Source organism: Ambystoma mexicanum, chromosome 1p (genome assembly GCF_040938575.1).
Source record: "Ambystoma mexicanum isolate Mex_15411 chromosome 1p, UKY_AmexF1_1, whole genome shotgun sequence".
Classification (NCBI taxonomy): domain Eukaryota; kingdom Metazoa; phylum Chordata; class Amphibia; order Caudata; family Ambystomatidae; genus Ambystoma; species Ambystoma mexicanum.
In genome coordinates, this window is record NC_090921.1 from 1,308,541,093 (window position 1) to 1,308,557,867 (window position 16,775).

The 16,775-nt window shown below is 45.3% G+C and overlaps 1 protein-coding gene across 1 annotated transcript in view; it reads right to left on the minus strand.

The window, feature by feature from the left end:
- Positions 1-16,775, minus strand: part of LOC138453429 (excitatory amino acid transporter 2-like) — a 724,030-nt gene that overhangs the window by 632,786 nt on the left and 74,469 nt on the right. The window contains exon 2 of the mRNA XM_069606271.1: positions 15,267-15,463. Within this exon, the coding sequence (XP_069462372.1) occupies positions 15,267-15,405 (139 nt within the window). The 5' untranslated portion in view covers positions 15,406-15,463. The remainder of the gene's footprint in view (positions 1-15,266; positions 15,464-16,775) is intronic.

Genomic DNA, 16,775 nt, shown 5'->3' on the forward strand with positions numbered 1-16,775 from the left:
GGTCCCTTGGTAAGGTTCGGCAACTATCTGCTGATAATTAGGGTCTGGAAGCGTTAATGAGTTTGGCAGTGTATGCTGCTGATGAGATTATGGAGTTGACTTGTCTGGAGAACGTTAAGGAGGAGTCCAAATACACTCCCAGCATTTTAACTTATTTAGCGACGGTAATGGTGTTTCCATCAATTATGAAGTGTTTGTATTTGGGGTCAAGTTTTTTATGTGTGTTTGGGTACCGACCAGGAGTAACTCCGTTTTTGGTCATCGTTTAAACAAAGTTCGCGTTGGGCCATCCAAGATTGGATCATCAGGTAAATGTTGTTGAGGATGGCAGAGTCTGTATGGTAGTCTCCAGTTAGGTGGATGAGTATTTGCGTGTCATCCGCATTGTTTGTATAGGACACTCCACATTCATCAAGGTGGTCAAATAGCAGCTTGGTGAATATGTTGTAGAGCATTGGTGGCACGCATGAACCGGGGGCAGGGTTGGCTTTAGCTAGGTTGGAAAATAATCTCATGGTGCGCTCAGAGAGGAATGATTTTATCCAGGCGATGGCTTTGTGTGAGAAATGGGCCGCGCTGTCCCAGAGATGGCACAGTATTTTGTGATTTACTAAGTCAAATGCAGCGAAAAGGTCTAGGAGAAGTAACATGGCTAAATTTCCGTTGTCAATTATGGTGTCCATTTGTTTTTTTAGGTCGAGTGCCGTTTCCGTTCCGTGTCTAGGACTGAAGCCCGATTGGCGTAGGCCCAAGAGATTGTTCGTTTCCAGGTGTACCTGTATCTGGAGGTAGGCAGCGCGGTCAAGGATTTTCAGTAGAAAGGGGACCGACGTAATGGGACGAAATTAGTAGGAATGCTGGGGTCAAGGGTTACCTTTTCTTTTTTGTTAGCGATTTTGTTTTGGAGTATTGCTATTTTGTCCAGAAGTGCATGCTGTATGTTAGCACCATGTTTCGCCTTTATGATAGGTGTCAGGTGGGCTAGTGGGAGACTCATGTTCCCTCAGGATGGTGATCTTTACTACCAGATTTGGCATTTGATATGCGCTCATTGTACGTGGCGTTTTTAGCTAGCAGTATAGCTTGTTTGTATTGTTTTGCAGTAGAGATAAATAAATCCCTGTTATTTTTCAAAGGTGAGTCTTTCCAAATCGATTCAGCAGCACGCTTATTAGATCTGAGATTCTTGACGTTAGGTGTAAATCAGGAGTTCAGATGAGCTGTCGGTTTTGGTTTGTGATGTTTGAGTGGGGCAATTTTGTCAATAGCTTGAAGGGTAGTGGAGTTGTAGAGATCTACCATGGCTGATGGGTTGGCTTGGGGGTAGGTATCTTCAGTGATAGGGCCTATGAATGGGAGCAGGTTTGTGCGTTTGACATTATGTGTTTCTTGCAAGGGAAGCTGGGGTTAACTGTGGAGCGGTTTTGGGTTGGGTTTGACTAGGGATAGTGAATGTGATGATGTTATGGTCTGACCTGGGGCAGGGGGAATTGGCTGTAATGCTGGTTGATACAATTAGGTCAGCAAGCCACTTGTGTACGAGCACATTAAAAATAAAATATCATATCATAAGGTGCAGCCTTTGTCTTGGGTGGCTTGTTCAATGTGTTGAGTAAATCCAAGAGCGGCCATTGTGTTTTAAATGGTTATGGCATTATGATCTAGGCTATCGTGAAGGCCAATGTTGAAATCGCCTAGAATGATGATTTGTGTGGATGGTTTAGTGTTTTTTGAGAGGAGTAGGGTTATATCCTTGTTTGTAGTGGGCATGGTGGTCTGTATATGATGTTCATGGTGGTTGTTGTAGTGTTAGGGTAGGATAGCTTGAATGAAAGAAGTTCCACAGAGAGGAAGGCTTGGTTGGGTGATTCTCTGATGTATAGGTTAGATTTAGCAATCAGGGCAACTCCACCTCCTTTGGCAGAGGTTATATCTTCTCTGTAAATTATGTATCCTTCCGGAATGGCTAAAGAAAGTGCTGGGCCTGCTGCAGGGTGCAGCCAGGTTTCTGTGACCGCTAGGAGGTCGAGTTGGTTCGTAGTTATGAGGTCCGATATGTCAAGGACGTGTGCTAGTAGTGATCTAGCGTTGATGAGACCGCCCTTGATTATGGTTTCACTGATAGTGGTAATCTGGCTGTCTTTTAAGGGGTTGTGTGCTGGGGAGAGAATAATACGGCTCAGCGCATCATTTGGCACTGTGGGATTGCTAGTCGTTGGCGTGGTGTCGGTGAGGCTGGGTATAAATTTAGGTTCATATGCCATAGTATGTTGTTGGTCCCATCTGCTGTGTCTAGGCTGCACAATTGCTTGAGTGGGCTAGATAGAAAATGGTCATACTTATTGGAGTTAGACAATGGTTGAGATTCTAGAGGGCTGGACGGAGAATTACGTAGAGTAGGGCTTATGGGCAATGGTTCACATTTAGTAAGGTTGTGAAGCCCAATTGATTAAGTGGGGCTGGGTCTAATTGATTTAGTGGGGATGGCAATTGATTGAGCAGGGTTAGGCACCCTCTGTTCAATATGGCTAGTTGCAATTAGTTCTGCATGGTGCATTCAGTTTACCAGGCTAGATGTAATTAATTCAATAGCACTAAACACAGTCAGATCTGGGCTAGTTGCAATTGATTTACTAGGGCTAGGCATAATCAATTCAGGGCTAGATGCAATCGGTTCAGGGCTAGGAATAATCAAATCCTGGCTGGGTGTAATAAATCCAGGGCTAGGTGTAATCAGTGTAGGGTTAAGTGTAATCAATACAGGGCTAGATGCAATAAATTATTGGCTAGGCATAATCAATTCAGGGCTAGATGTAGTCGATTCAGGGCTAGGCATAATCAATTCAGGGCAATGCCTAATTAATTCAGGGCTAGGCGTAATCAGTTCAGGGCTAGGCATAATTAATTTAGGGCTAGGCATGATCAATTCAGGGCTAGATGCAATCAATTCAGTGAAGTGCCATTCAGGGATGAATAGCAACGTGACAAGAAGCGAACTTTGGGAAAGCGAAAAAGAATAATTATTGTGTGAAGTGGACAATGAGGTTTTGGAAGAATCCAATTGAGGAGATCTGTTGGCTGATGAGGGAGGTGCAGATGGTGAAAAGATGGGGCAAGAATACACCCTTGGGGACATCAATATGTATGTATTTATTTATTTGCAGGAGGAACAATTCTCTTAAGATCAGAAAAGAATGTTCAATAGATAAAAAATCAGATTTGATGGGAAGCAGTGAGCTGCTTATGATGGGGTGAGTTTGAGTGGCATTCTGACTAGGTTGTGGAGGGGAGTAAACAGAACAGTCATAGTGGAAAATACATAAGTGAACATACATTGATTAAGGACAACCAACATAGGACACTTCTAAGCGCAGGTAGGCAGTACGGCCAGCTTTGCTCGGGATGTGACCATGATAGGTGAAGTTCCAGAGTGGAGGCAGGGGAAGTGAGGGACAGAGGTACGTTAGAGGCGAGGGAAAAATATTAGCTAACAGGCAGATGAGAGGAAGGTTAAGAGGGTAACTCGGATGCGAGGAGGTAGGCTTTTAGTTTGGTTTTGAACAAATCCATGTGAGCTGTTGTTCAGATGTCCGGAGGAAGAGAATTCCATGCAAGTGGAGCAAGAAGAAAGAAAGAGCGGATGCTAGAGGAAGCACAGGCGGGCAAGGAGCCACAAGGGCAGAGCGGATATTACAAGAAGGCTTGTAGAGTTGGATAGAGAATATAGATACAGTGGTGCTTTAGCATGGATGGATTTGTGAACCTGGAGAAGAAATTTAAATCTGGTCCTTTTTTACATCATCAAACATCCAGACTGGTGACAGTATGAAGAAGTAGGTGTGAAGTGAGGGAGTCCATAGAAAGTCCTCGTAGTGAAGTTAATAACCTTGTCAATAGGACAGAAAGCATAAATTGGGAAGACTAAAGAGGATGCTGGCACGGTAGTCCAGTTTAGAGAAGACAAGAGTGGTTAAGAGATACTCGGCAGTGTTGAAAGGAAGGAGGGGTCTAATGTTCCTAGTATTTAGGAGGTTGAAGCGAGTTGCTGTTCCAGTTTTAGAGGTGAAAGTAGAGCAAGTGTGAGAAGGGTCATAGATGATGCTGAGGTTTCTAGCTGAAGAAGAGTAGGGGAAAGTGTCAGGTGGGAGCTGGATAGTCAGTGGAAGAGATGAGAGAGATATTTTGCCAGGGAAGAGCATCTCTGTTTTGGTGGAGTTTAACATCAAAGAGTGTGAAGCCATCCATTATTTAATGGCAGAGCGACAGTTGGATATTTCGTTAGAGAGATGAGAGGAGAGTTCAGGAAAAGAGAAGATTTGGGTGTCACCCACAAAGAGTTCGTATGAGAACCCAAAGGAGGAGATTAGTGCCCCAAGAGCAGAGGTGTAAAGTGTAAAAAGTAGTGGAACCAAGACAGAGCCTTGTGGAACACCAACAGTTAAAGGAGTGAGTTCAGAGGTATTGTTGCTACAGGAGACAGAGAATTGTCGAGGTGTAAGGCAGGATTCAATCTCAGCAAGGGCTCAGTCCCGAATCCCAAGAGGAAAGAGAGTATTAAGGAGATCAGCATGATTGACAGTGCCAAAGGTAGCAGACAGGTCAAGAAAATTTAGGATAGAGGATAGGTTGGAGTACTTAGCGGAGATGATGAAGTTGGATACATTCATAAGCACAGTTTACGTGGAGTGACAGGAGTGGAAATTGGCTTGCAGAGGGTCTCGAAGGTTGTGGATGTAAACATTGGTAAAATGGTTAAACACAACACTTTCAAGCACTTCAGAGTATTGCAGAAGGAGAGACACAGGGCGACAGTTAGCCGGTAGGTTCGTGTCAGCCCTTTGCTGTTTTGGGAGAGGGATGACCATGACTGTTTTAAGAACAGAGGGAAAGCAAGCAGAGTTGCAGGACAGGTTGAAGAGTTCAGTGAGGTAAGAAGCCACTAAATGGGTTATAGCTTTGAGCAGCTGAGGAGCAAGATGGTCTGATGGGGGCTCAATAGGGGTTAGCTTTCATCAGTAGAGATAGCACTTTGTCAGTATTAATGTGACTAAAGTGTGAGAAGAAGGCAGTGGATGATGGTAGAGTATGCGGACTGTAAAACCTCTGAAGAAGGGAGTGTGAGGAAGGTCGGGAGAGTGACTCTAATTTTGGAAAGTTTTGCAGGGAAGTATTCAGCTAGGTCATTAGCTGTGAGAGTGGAGATGATAGTCAAAGATTTACGAAGCTTGAGAGTGAGTTTAGGGTGCCCTGTAGCCAGCGAGGATGGTTGAAGTGAGAGTCAATGAGAGTTAGATAGAATTCCCTTTTCTTGCGAGAGGTCAGGGCAGAGAGGTAGAGCAGCAGGTCCTCATGAGAGTGGGTATGCCACCATTTGCGCAGCAGCGACGCATGTCTGTGTGGCGAGAGCACATGAATGGGGTGACCCATGGTTGAGGATGCTGAGACTTAGGGGTGAAAGTACGCAGTGGGAAGTGAGAGGAGAATGACTCAAATAATCCTGCTCCAGTATTTACCTTATTGGCTTCCCTAATGCTCACTTTACAATTACCACTCATACTGCCTAGGTTAGTCCAAAACTCACTTAATCCTGTACCATTCAGTACTTTCTTAATATGTGTGAGCCAAGGCAATGACTTCCCTCCCGTCATTTAATGCCTCTCTGTAACTAGTCAAATGAGGAGAAGTCCAAATACTCACCCAGTAGTAAAGTGGTTTAGCCCTACAGTAAGATTCAGCTTGTATCATACCAGTCTCTAGAAACACTGGGAGATTTGGGGTTCCAAAAGGCAGACCAAGAATGTTTGTCAGATTTTTGCTTTCTATTGTCGACAAGGTCTGGCACCCCAAATAGCCCCAAAGCTATGCCTCAAATGTTGCTGCCTGCGTTGCTTGGGCTTTATAGGCCTCGAGGGATACTAAAATTGCTCCATTCTCACACTCATTTGTGCACCCTGCAAGTGCCCCACTATACCTTTTCAATGTGACCCCTGTCTTGGCCATTTGTCTGTCCCATTTACAATTAGCTTTGACCCTCAATCCAAGATAATAGTATTCCTCGACTTGATACTGAGGCCACTACTCAATTACCGGGTCAAAGGTGCAATTGCCTGCCCTTAGAAATGTGTGCTTTTGTCTATGAGATGTGACTAGTTAGCATGTTATCATCACAATATTCGGAGATGTTGAGCTGTTTTGTAAGTCCCATTGGAGTCAATGAGAGAAGGACAGCATTGTCGGTAAACATCAGCACTAGGATTTTGCTATTCGCCAACACAGGGCCTTAGTCTGGGCAGATAGAAGTTTCTCAATGACCCCATTGAAGAAGACACAAAATCGCTTGGGTGCCAGAACGCAAGGAGAACACCTAGCTCGATGCTTATGGCCAGAGTAGTACTACTATCAATCTGCAATCACACAACGGCCTCATTATTTGTATAGAGACTCTCAACAGCTTTTAGGAGTGGAGTGGGGATATCAAGGATTTAGAGCATCCCCCATAAGCAAGTTCTAGGGACTGTATCGAAGGTGGTTTGTAAGTCAAATGCACATCATTCTTAGCAGGGCATATTTCTTACAAATAAGTTCCAACCGCAATCTTTGATCTGATTTACTAATTCCACTACAGCATCCTGTCTGTAGATGATTCAACACACCCTTTTCCCTACCTAAGCCTCAAAATGGTGGAGATTTCTGAGAAGTGGTTGGATAGGGGAGGTTAAAGTCACCTAAGAGAAGTAGGTGATTATTAGTGGAAAGAGAATCACAGAGTTACCCAGGATCATCAAAGAAAGGTCCAATGGGACCAGGAGGGCTATAGATGGAGATGATGTGAACTGAGTGAGGCAGATGAGTAGTAGAGATGGTGAATTCAAAGGAGGTAGGAGAGGACGTGGCATTGGAGATTTGTGAGTCATTGAGGCAGGAAGAGAGTAGGCGTCGGACACCAACACCTCTGCCCGTCAGTCGAGGAGAGTGAATGACGGATAGTTTGGAGTTGTGAATTGCCACCAGAGTGGCAGTGTCAAATGGATAAATCCAGGTTTCATTGATAGCAAGACGGTCTAGGGCAGGAGAGCTGGAATGAACATAGTCAGCGATAAAGGAAGTGTTGTTGCATACAGACTGAGTATTCCAGAGTGCAATATTCAGTTGATGAGTAGAGGAGTTGAGTCTCAGATGAAGACAGGCAAGGTGGGTAGGTGTTAGAGGAGGTATGGTGAGCTCATCGGCTTTGTTTGTTGGAAGGAGGCTGAGGAGAGATGGGGTAGTGGGAGTTTTGAGTTGTGAGTTTTATACTAGGGATAGGAAAGGAGGAAGTTGTAGTGTGATTAGAGAATGTGTAGGAAGAGGTGAATAGGAGGAGCAGCAGAAGGAGCAGGAGTAAATGCATTATAGGTGAGTTGCACAGTGTGGATAGGCAGTACAGTAATTAGGAAGCTTGGGGTACTTACAGGCGCAACAGGGAGATAAGCAAAAGCAAAGGCTCATGTGTGAAGAGGCAAAAAGGCTGGCCAATGGCTGGTCTTCACCCTTCAGTGGGACACCCCAGGCTGAACGCCACTAGGAAATTCAGTAGGGATGACACCCGCTCATGTCACCTGATTACCTAGTCCATCAGTGGTTGGTCTCTCTGATATTGCAACTGGTGTTGCTGGGATGAGGTGATTTCATCCTGATTGTTGCTCCCAGAGGAGACTCTTGTGGCCTTCAACTGGAGATGGGGTTGATCATTCAATGGGGAGGAGCACTTAATCAGAGATGGTCGTCATGTTACTGGATAATGAGAAGGAGGAGGTAATCCATGCAAGAGCAGAGTTCTGGATTCTGACATCAGCAAGGGTCAGTGGAAGGGGGGAGTGAGCCACTGTGCCAAATGCAGTTGGGAAGTATAGTAGAATTAGGATTGAGGAAAGTGTGGAGTGCTGTGCTGTAGTCAGAAAGTTTGAGAGATAGCTAAGGGCAGAGTCAGTAAAGTGGCAGCTGCAAATTCCATATTGGAGAGGGTCACAGAGGCCATTAGACAAAGTTATCAGCAGTTAGTGACGTGAGGATACTATGTGGGTATTAGGAAAATCCAGCATGGCTTGTACTGTGGAGGAGGTTTACGAAGGCAAAGGATTGAGATTACATTGATGCAATTGAATCATGTTGCAGGGTGTAGACCCATGATGAAGGAGAGTAACGCATTGCTATAGGTGAGGCAAAGAGGGTGTGTAGGGTCCTTATGTAATTTCTAGAGGTTGTCTTACATGGTGGACATCATATTCAGGACATGGCTGCAGGCACAGTGATCCTTCCTGTAATACCTCCTGATGACGGCATCAAGCCAGGTTCCCAACTCTGTACACGTCATAGTTTCTACCCTTACCCTGCCTCCTTTTCCCATACCCTTGAAAAGTCATCACCATCTTTCCCTGCATAACATGCACTTAAATGGCAACTAGGCTGTAAAATAGCCAAATTAGAAATGTTTCTGCAGGAGGCTGGAGATTATCTGAGGGCATGAATCACACAGGAGAAGACGGGCAAAAAGGAGACTGAGGTGTGGGAAAACATAATGGGATCTATAGGCAAAGTGGGCACAGGAAATTGGAAAGGGGCTGTGGACTGCAAGCCTGCAGATGATGGTTGGTGAGTATGACATAGAGCTGGGACAGGGTTGTCAAGAGAAGAAACAAATGCATTCAGAGGAGTGTGGAAAGAGTTGGAGGGCAGGGGGATTTGCCATTTAGAGCTTTAAAAAAGAGTGGCAGAAATATTACTGAAAAAAGTGCAGGTCCCTGACTGTGAAAAAAACGTGTATTTGTTATGAAATAACTCCTTCATCTAAGCAGAAACCTCAAGCAGATATCCCAGGAGACTGGAGAAGGTTGTTATATCATAATATTCTAAAGGGGCTCTCCACCCCTTCCCTTGAATATTCAACATATCCAAACACACGCTGAAGCAATGACCTTCTCCAGGGTTTTCATATTTCTATTGATCCATATTTTGGTGGGCATAGACCCCCTTCTTGTCAAATGTGCCCATGCCCAGACTACCAAACTCATAGGTACAGGGAACACTTCCAGCTCCTTAGAGCTTCCTATGATCCTACTGTCCAAAGAGCCCCAGAAACATAGGGTCACACACAGGTGTGAGGTGAGCTGCATTCCCAGTTGCATCTTTACATAGGTTCCAAGGATAAGGCCTCATGTTTAAGTCTTCTTGTCATCTTCCACAAAGGACCCCCAAAAAGACCCCAATGACTGCCATTGCCTCAGGTATTGCTGCTACATTCTTTCACATTCAGGCACCAATAGCAATGCATTACACACGGGCCCTACATGCTAGTCCATGTGACTGTATGTACCTGGATAGAAACCCACACAGAGGTGTAGACACAGCCTCTGCCTGAATTATTATGTTCCATGTTCCATGTTCCATACACCAACACACTACCCTGTCACAACTCTACCTCTCTGCTTCTGGCTGGCACTGTATACAGACCCGTTGGGGGTTGTCAAGCATCACAAGTGATGACCCCGAAAAACCATTCAAAATCTCCATGCACAAATATGTATTTCTCGAAACATAGCCTACCATTCCCTGTATGCACCTGCAAGATATTTAGAAAACCCAGCAGCCTAATACGGAAACTCCCATGCATGTGCACAGGTTTCACCATGCACAGAAGAAGGAAAGTGCATGCAATGGACTGCAACACTCGAAATGCTATAGCAATTACCATCTAGAATGTGTCAGCACTGGCTCCTGTTGCAAGCTTCATGCCAGGGATGTTCACTAACCACACCTGTTACTGATTGCTTGCACCCCAATGACATAGCTCCATACTGACTTATTTCCCTGTTAGCATTGCTTATAGACTGCCATGCCCTGAAGCTCCCTGTTCGTGCATTGAACACCTGAACCAAATTGCAGCTGCAAACCATTTGGGATCTCTATCTGCATTGCTGCCTATTGTGACTTTTGCTTTGCCAGTGGCTTGTCACTGCTCCTGTGCTGCCTTGTTCCAATTTCTACCGACCTGTCTTGCAAGTTCAGCCCTCCCCCCACCTGCCTGCTGCTAGTGGCATGTTCCCTTTTACTTTGTGCTGTGTACTTGCAGCTTCTAACCCCTGGTACTTGTGCTGATTTCCTGCAGCTCCCAGCCCCTCCTTATTGTGCTGTGGTACCTGCAGCTCCCAGCCTCTGTTACATACATATGTTGTTTCCCCTCGGGATCCTTCTTTGCTCCAGGTGCTGCCCTCACCTCCTCTCCAAGGTTTATTTAGTCTCAAGCTTGACCTTGTCTCGTCAGACACTGTTTATCTTACCTAGGTGTGTTCCTTTTCCCCTTAGTGCTAGTCCCGAGTCCCACTGTTTTGCTGTTTTATTGCCGTGTGTTTCTAGTTCAGTTTTCAGCCTGCTTCTGTTACCTTGATCCAGTCCCTTGCTGCAAATGACCTCTTTCTAGCTCTTTCTAGTTTCTTGCTGCAGTTACCTAGCTTTAGTACATTGCTACAGTTTTCTGCATTCCTATTTGTGGAGCTCCTTTTCTGAATTCTTGCTTCCCATTGTGGCTCTTAGTGTGTTCTATAGTGCCCGCACCTGTGGCTCTCATACTGCTTTGTACAGAGATTGGCTTCTATTCCCTAGAAGGCAATCTTTGCCCATTCCTTTGCCTCATTGTGCCTCTAGTCTGTAGTGGTTTCATGTAACGATTGCTGATCGGGGTATCCACAGAAGGCATCCACTGTATATTCTGGCTGGACCCATATAGACTTGTCTCACGTAAGTGCATCCCTTTTTGTGCCTTAGGGTCCAGACACAGAAGCCACTCTTGCTGCCCTTCTTCAATGGGCTTGTAAGGTAAGAATCTGTAAGATTAACTTGGAGTAGAGGCATTGAGCTTCCCTTATTTATGTGGACAGTCTAAGGTCCGACCTGTGCACAAAAGATTCTATGTTCTTTCATCGACAGCTATTTTTTCGACAGGTTTTTTTTACCAAAACAATTCACTGAAAACAACCCATCAAAAATGTATGTCTCTATTTTTAGGGGGGGCTTTCTGCCCTAAGCCCCATTCCCCTATTGTTTTTTTACTATTCCCGAACATCCCCCCCCCCCACCCCTGGCTTTTTGCATGCCATTTCCCACCGCCGTCCCACATTTTCAAATGTTTTTTTCAGCAAAATATTTTTGTTAAAAATCACATCGAAAAAATAGCGTCCCTTCTTGTTGCACATTGTGTTTTGCCTTTTCCTCCTCTTACATTCCTCTTATTTACCTTGTTTGTTTTCCCTTTTTACCCTGCAGATGTATGCCCTTGCCTGTCCATTTACATCAGCTTAGCACTTCCAAGCCTATCCAAAGCGTGCCTGTGCACCGGCAGACATACCCTTCCAATACACTTTTACTGGGACATTTGACCACTTGGAATCTCTTTGAGCCTTTCCCGTTCAATGGTGCCCCTCCCGGAGCATGCACAGGGCAAAATGTTCTCAACCTGACAGACAATTTCTCAAAGGAGATTAGGGATAGCACTGTAGAATGAAGACATTGTTTACAAAGTACTCCTCTAAGCTGAGGAGAGGAGAACCACCCTTCACAAATGGGCTCATTCTCTTTTAATAATCCTCTAAATATATGAACAGACATCATGACACTGTGATCCAGCTTCCCCACTCTTCTAAAATGCAGCATTTGGTGGGATGGAGGACCGCCTTTGGATACCAAAAATGCAAAGGATGTTGCATCCTGTCTAATGCTCACTTCCAGAGCTTCAGGCGGTCTGACTGAGTATATGCGGTTCAAGCTTACAAAAGCTTTAATGTTAGGGCGAGTGTTGTGAAAATTGATGTGAGCACCGAGCTCAGTGTGCATTATGCATTTGGTGAATCAAGTGTAAAATCCTTTTATCATACACACACTTGTCAAATATTAACATCTGCGGTCATTCGTCTGATCTCAAAATGGTCTTTGATTGAATGCAAAGCAACCAGGAATTATCTTGAATGCTATTTGTCCTTTTCCTTTTGTCAAAATACATTAAGGAATTCTTAACACACTGAACTGACATATGGATATGTCAGTTCAGTGTGTGAAGCATTCCTGTTTCTAATCACAATTTATTTGAGATGAATAGATGAATAAGCGTTTCGGTTTCGAAGTATCACTCCATCAGGGTCAGAGTGGGCCAAGAAATTGTCTCGGGCACCAATAGAAAAGTGTCCCACAGTTGGAAATGGCTGTTCATTCCTTTCGTGACACAGTTTAAATAATACGCAAGTTTTTTTTGTGTGGTTAAAATGTGAAGCCAATTGTGCATTTTAAAGAATATTTATTCAGCAACACTGGTCAAAACTACTAGCCGCATAGTGAAGTAATTCACCAAACTGTCCCACGTTGGCCCAAAAAACTGCACCACACCAGCATTTTGCGTTGTTGGTTCGTCCATGGGCCTATTGCCCTATAGGCCAGCCCGAGCCTGCATTCCACATTAGGTTATATACCGCCTCTACTCTGAACAACCCTTATATAGAGTTGATTTTTTTGCTTTTGATGTGTAACTAAACTGTATTTTGTATATGTGTTTATTTGTAACCAATCTGTAAGTTGTCTTATGCAATGTGCCCTGATAACCACGGGTCTGGTGCGCAATACAAGTAAAAAAACAAACCAACAAACAAACATTGCATTCATAATCGCATTTACCGTTGACAACATATCTGCATAAGAACAGGAAGAGCAGCATTAAATCATCCCATAAGATTGGATCAAGTCCCTTTGTTATGCCAAGAAGCAAAATTATTACAGGCCTGGAAAAGTGCTGTTAAATGCGTTTAGAAGATTTTCAACAGAGTTCTCATTCTGCTCGATCTCTCCTCTGCCTTTGACACTGTCAACCATGCCATCCTGCTCAACCGTCTCCGGGAAAACCTGGGTATCACTGGTCAGGCTCTGGCGTGGCTGACCTCTTTCCTTTCAAATCGACCCTCCCAGGTCCAACTGGGGTCCTTCCTCTCCGACATCTTTTTCTCCACCTGTGGTGTCCCCCAGGGATCTAACCTCTCTCCCTGGCTGTTCAACCAGTATCTGGCTCTCCTTGCCCACCGCATCGCCGCTCTCTGCCCTAATTTCCAGTGCTATGCGGACGATACCCAGCTCATTTTCAGGCTACCCTCAGCCTCCCCCTCTCCTTCCCTCATCTCTGACTGTCTGTCTGCTATCCAAGAATGGTGTGCCGCCAATGACCTCTGCCTTAATGCCAGTAAGACTGAGATTCTACTCATCGGTACTCCCACTCCCTCCTTCCTTGCAGCTCTCTGGCCTGCCTCCCTTGGCCCCCTCCCTTCTCCTACCTGCAAGGCAAAAAACCTTGGGGTCATCTTCGACTCCACACTCTCCTTCTCTCCTCATATTTCTGACGTCGCCAAGAGGTCACACTACCAGCTGCACCTCCTCAGAGGTATTCTTCCCTTCCTCTCCTTCCCCCAGAAGCTCACTGTCTCCCGAGCCCTGGTTCTCTCGAAGCTGGATTACTGTAACAGCCTCTATCTTAATCTGCCTGCCTCCACTCTCCGCCCTCTGCAACTCATCCAGAATAGAACTGCGAGACTTGTCCTTGGCCTCAAGCCCAGGGACCGTATCTCTCCAGGACTGAAATCTCTACACTGGCTCCCAGTGGCTGCGAGGATAAAGTTCAAAACCCTCTGCATTGTCCACAAGGCCTTCTGGGGCCTGGGTCCTAAATACCTTCAACTCTCTCTTCCCAAATATCTTCCTCCCCGAGCCCTTCGCTCATCCGCCTCCAACTCCCTCATGGTCAGCCGCTTCTCGAAGCAACGAGCTGGGGGTAGATCTCTCTCCGCGGCAGGGGCCTCCCTCTGGAACAGACTTCCTGCCTCCCTGAAACTTGAGGAGAACCACCTCCGGTTCCGGAAGCACCTCAAAACCTTCCTCTTTGCTTCTGCTTTCTCTCTCCCTCTCCCCTGCTGAACAGCTAATTAATTCTTCACTAAACTGCACTGATCCTGCAACTGGACCACTCTAAACTGCCTTCGGTCCTGGTCCCAGTCACTGATCCCCTGGAACCCCTCTGCACTACGGGACTGTCTCTGTATCCCTACAGCCCCCCCCTTCCCCAGCACTTGCTCTGCACTTACCTTGCACTTGCCACTAGCTGGCCCTTTTTTATTTATTACTTACGCCACTTACCTTTACTGCACTTCCCCCCCTCCCCTTCGCACTTTCCCCCCTCCCCCACCCCTGCACTTGCGCGATCTGAATGACACCTGGCCTAGTAGGATCGTTTGTTTTGTCTCCCCTTGTTCCTCCCCTCGCTGCCTCGTCGCGCCTTGAAACACCTGTGTATAGGCGCGTTACAAATACCATATCATATCATATCATATCACAAAATGCTGTGAGTGATACCTATGTATGGTCGGAAGTTTAGAAGAGAAAAGTTGTTTCTTGCAGTAGAATTCAGCCTAGCATATAGTATTGCTCTTATGCAATACGAACTAAGATAAGACAATAAAATAAGCAATAGAATTACTGGCCATTTCATTGGGTGCATACAAATATTGTTAACTGAAATATCATTAGAAAAATCAGTGTTCAAGCAATGATCTTTAAATTACCCCAACCAAGTCCCTCAGAGAGAACGAATGCCACCAATAATTAGGCATCAGAAACAGAATATGCGAAAAGAGTCTTCTAATCCAACGCATTTGTACCTAACTGTGCTGCCCTCAAATACAGGCCACAAGTCCTCAATGGGCAGGAGGAACTGATGCTAAGGAAGTACGCTTCCTATTTGCATTTCTAGATTTGTCGACATTGGTAGTTGACCATCCCACCGACAAAAATGTACATTGTTGCAGGGAACAGACAGCTTCACTGTGAAGAGCAGGAAGAGGCTATATTGGTTGAAGTTTGCCAAATATTGCAGCTAGTCACTGCAAAGATGAACAGGAGCAACACCCTGGTATGGGTCAATACAGTAGCAAGAATATGCATGTATGATCTCTTTGCACCACCGACTTAAAAGCGGGCAGTGTTCAGCAGCAGTTTCATGAAAGATGTTGGATGACTCATTCGTACACACCGCAGTGAGGGAAAATACAAATCCTTCATGGAACCTAGCTTGTAATTGACTCACTTGCATGCGACTTCAGTGCCTTATTTATAGGGCTGTACATAAGGAAGTACAGCTGAAAGGACACCATTGAAGTCAAGATTGCAATTGCTGACACATTGAACACATCCTAAAAATCGCTCACCTGCGATTGTCAAGATTAAGAGAAGATTACGTGTCAGCCAGCCGCAGCGCTTGGAACAACAGTCCTTGATTGGCAGGCTCTCCAGCGCAAGGTGGTGGTGGTGGCCATCAGAAAGAGGGATCTCCACGTTGTTTGTCATGTCTAGTTTATCACCAGGCGAGATAGAGATGGCACCAAGCAACCTGGAGGGGCGGAATCTGAGGGAGGAGGAGAAGATACCTTAATTTGGTTATTTGATGATGCCAGAGCAGGAAGCGAAAGATGTGAATGAAATCCATCAGTGCAGACAGTCACAGAGGTTTACAAAACAATCACAGAGGTTTACAAAACAATCACAGAAGTTTACAAAACAATCACAGAGGTTTACAAAACAGTGACATAAGATGTTAACAGTGAAATACATTGAGCCTCTACTACCTCCTTTGAGAAACATTGGTCCTGATTCCAAAATCATTTTCCTACTTGAATGTGTCAACTATCCATTAAAGTTGGGAAAATCGAAGAACTTTTCAGGAGCACCAATTCCCAAAGGTGAAAAAAGCATGCACAAATTATCTTGCACATGTAAATTGACACAATAAAAAATGTCTGTTCTGGAGGGTCCATGGGCCCAAGAATGTGTGTTTGCAGAGGGTGGTGGGGGTGTGTAGAGCACAACTTACAATGCATTCCTTATCCACAAAGGGATACGTTCTTCCCGAGGACACCTTTCCCTTGGCCTGATCTGCCCATTTATGGTCCAGGCTCAGGGGAAGGCTACAAGCACACCTGTGTCTGTTAATACCCTTGCAGTGCACTGAAAAGAAACACTCAGGCAAAGAATGATAGGTTCCAGTGTTATTTTATATTTCCATCAATGAAAATGGAGCGGAACAGTAAATACTGCAATTTAGATGAAGAGTCTGAGAGGGCCTAGGTAACAAAGTCCCCTGCCTCAACTTTGTGGTGCAGTGTGGGGTCGCCAGGGGAGTTGGGGCTGCTTCAAGCCAAGTGATGTTGAGATCAGATCCAACATGGAGAGCATCCCCTTGCTACTCACATCATGCCACCAACAAAAGCCAGGGACTCGTCAGATTGCCCCCCTAGTAACTCCTATCCCTTTAAGAGACTGCTGTGTTAGGTGAAAGAAAGAGATGGCTTTTGCAAATTCCTTGCTTGTTTCTGATAAAAGTAGCCTGCATGATCCAAGAAGCCTTTGTGCCACCTTTGCTACACATGAGACAACCCCTGTCTCAGGTACACTCTGAAATAAAATCCAGAACAGCAGACAACCATTCAGCTCAGGCCAAAGCAGAGAGGGAGCAGATCCCAGAATGCAATGGGACACAAGAAAAGTCCACTGTCAGTAGTTAAATAGTCCTTAAAGAACATATATAAGATCCTATTACTTGGCGGACCCTTCCTTGGGGCGGAACCAGGGTATGGCATGCAGAGAGAGAGACCAAACCAGGAACAACTAGCTACCCATCCCAGGATCCACATACCACCCCAGGCTTCTCATAACAAATC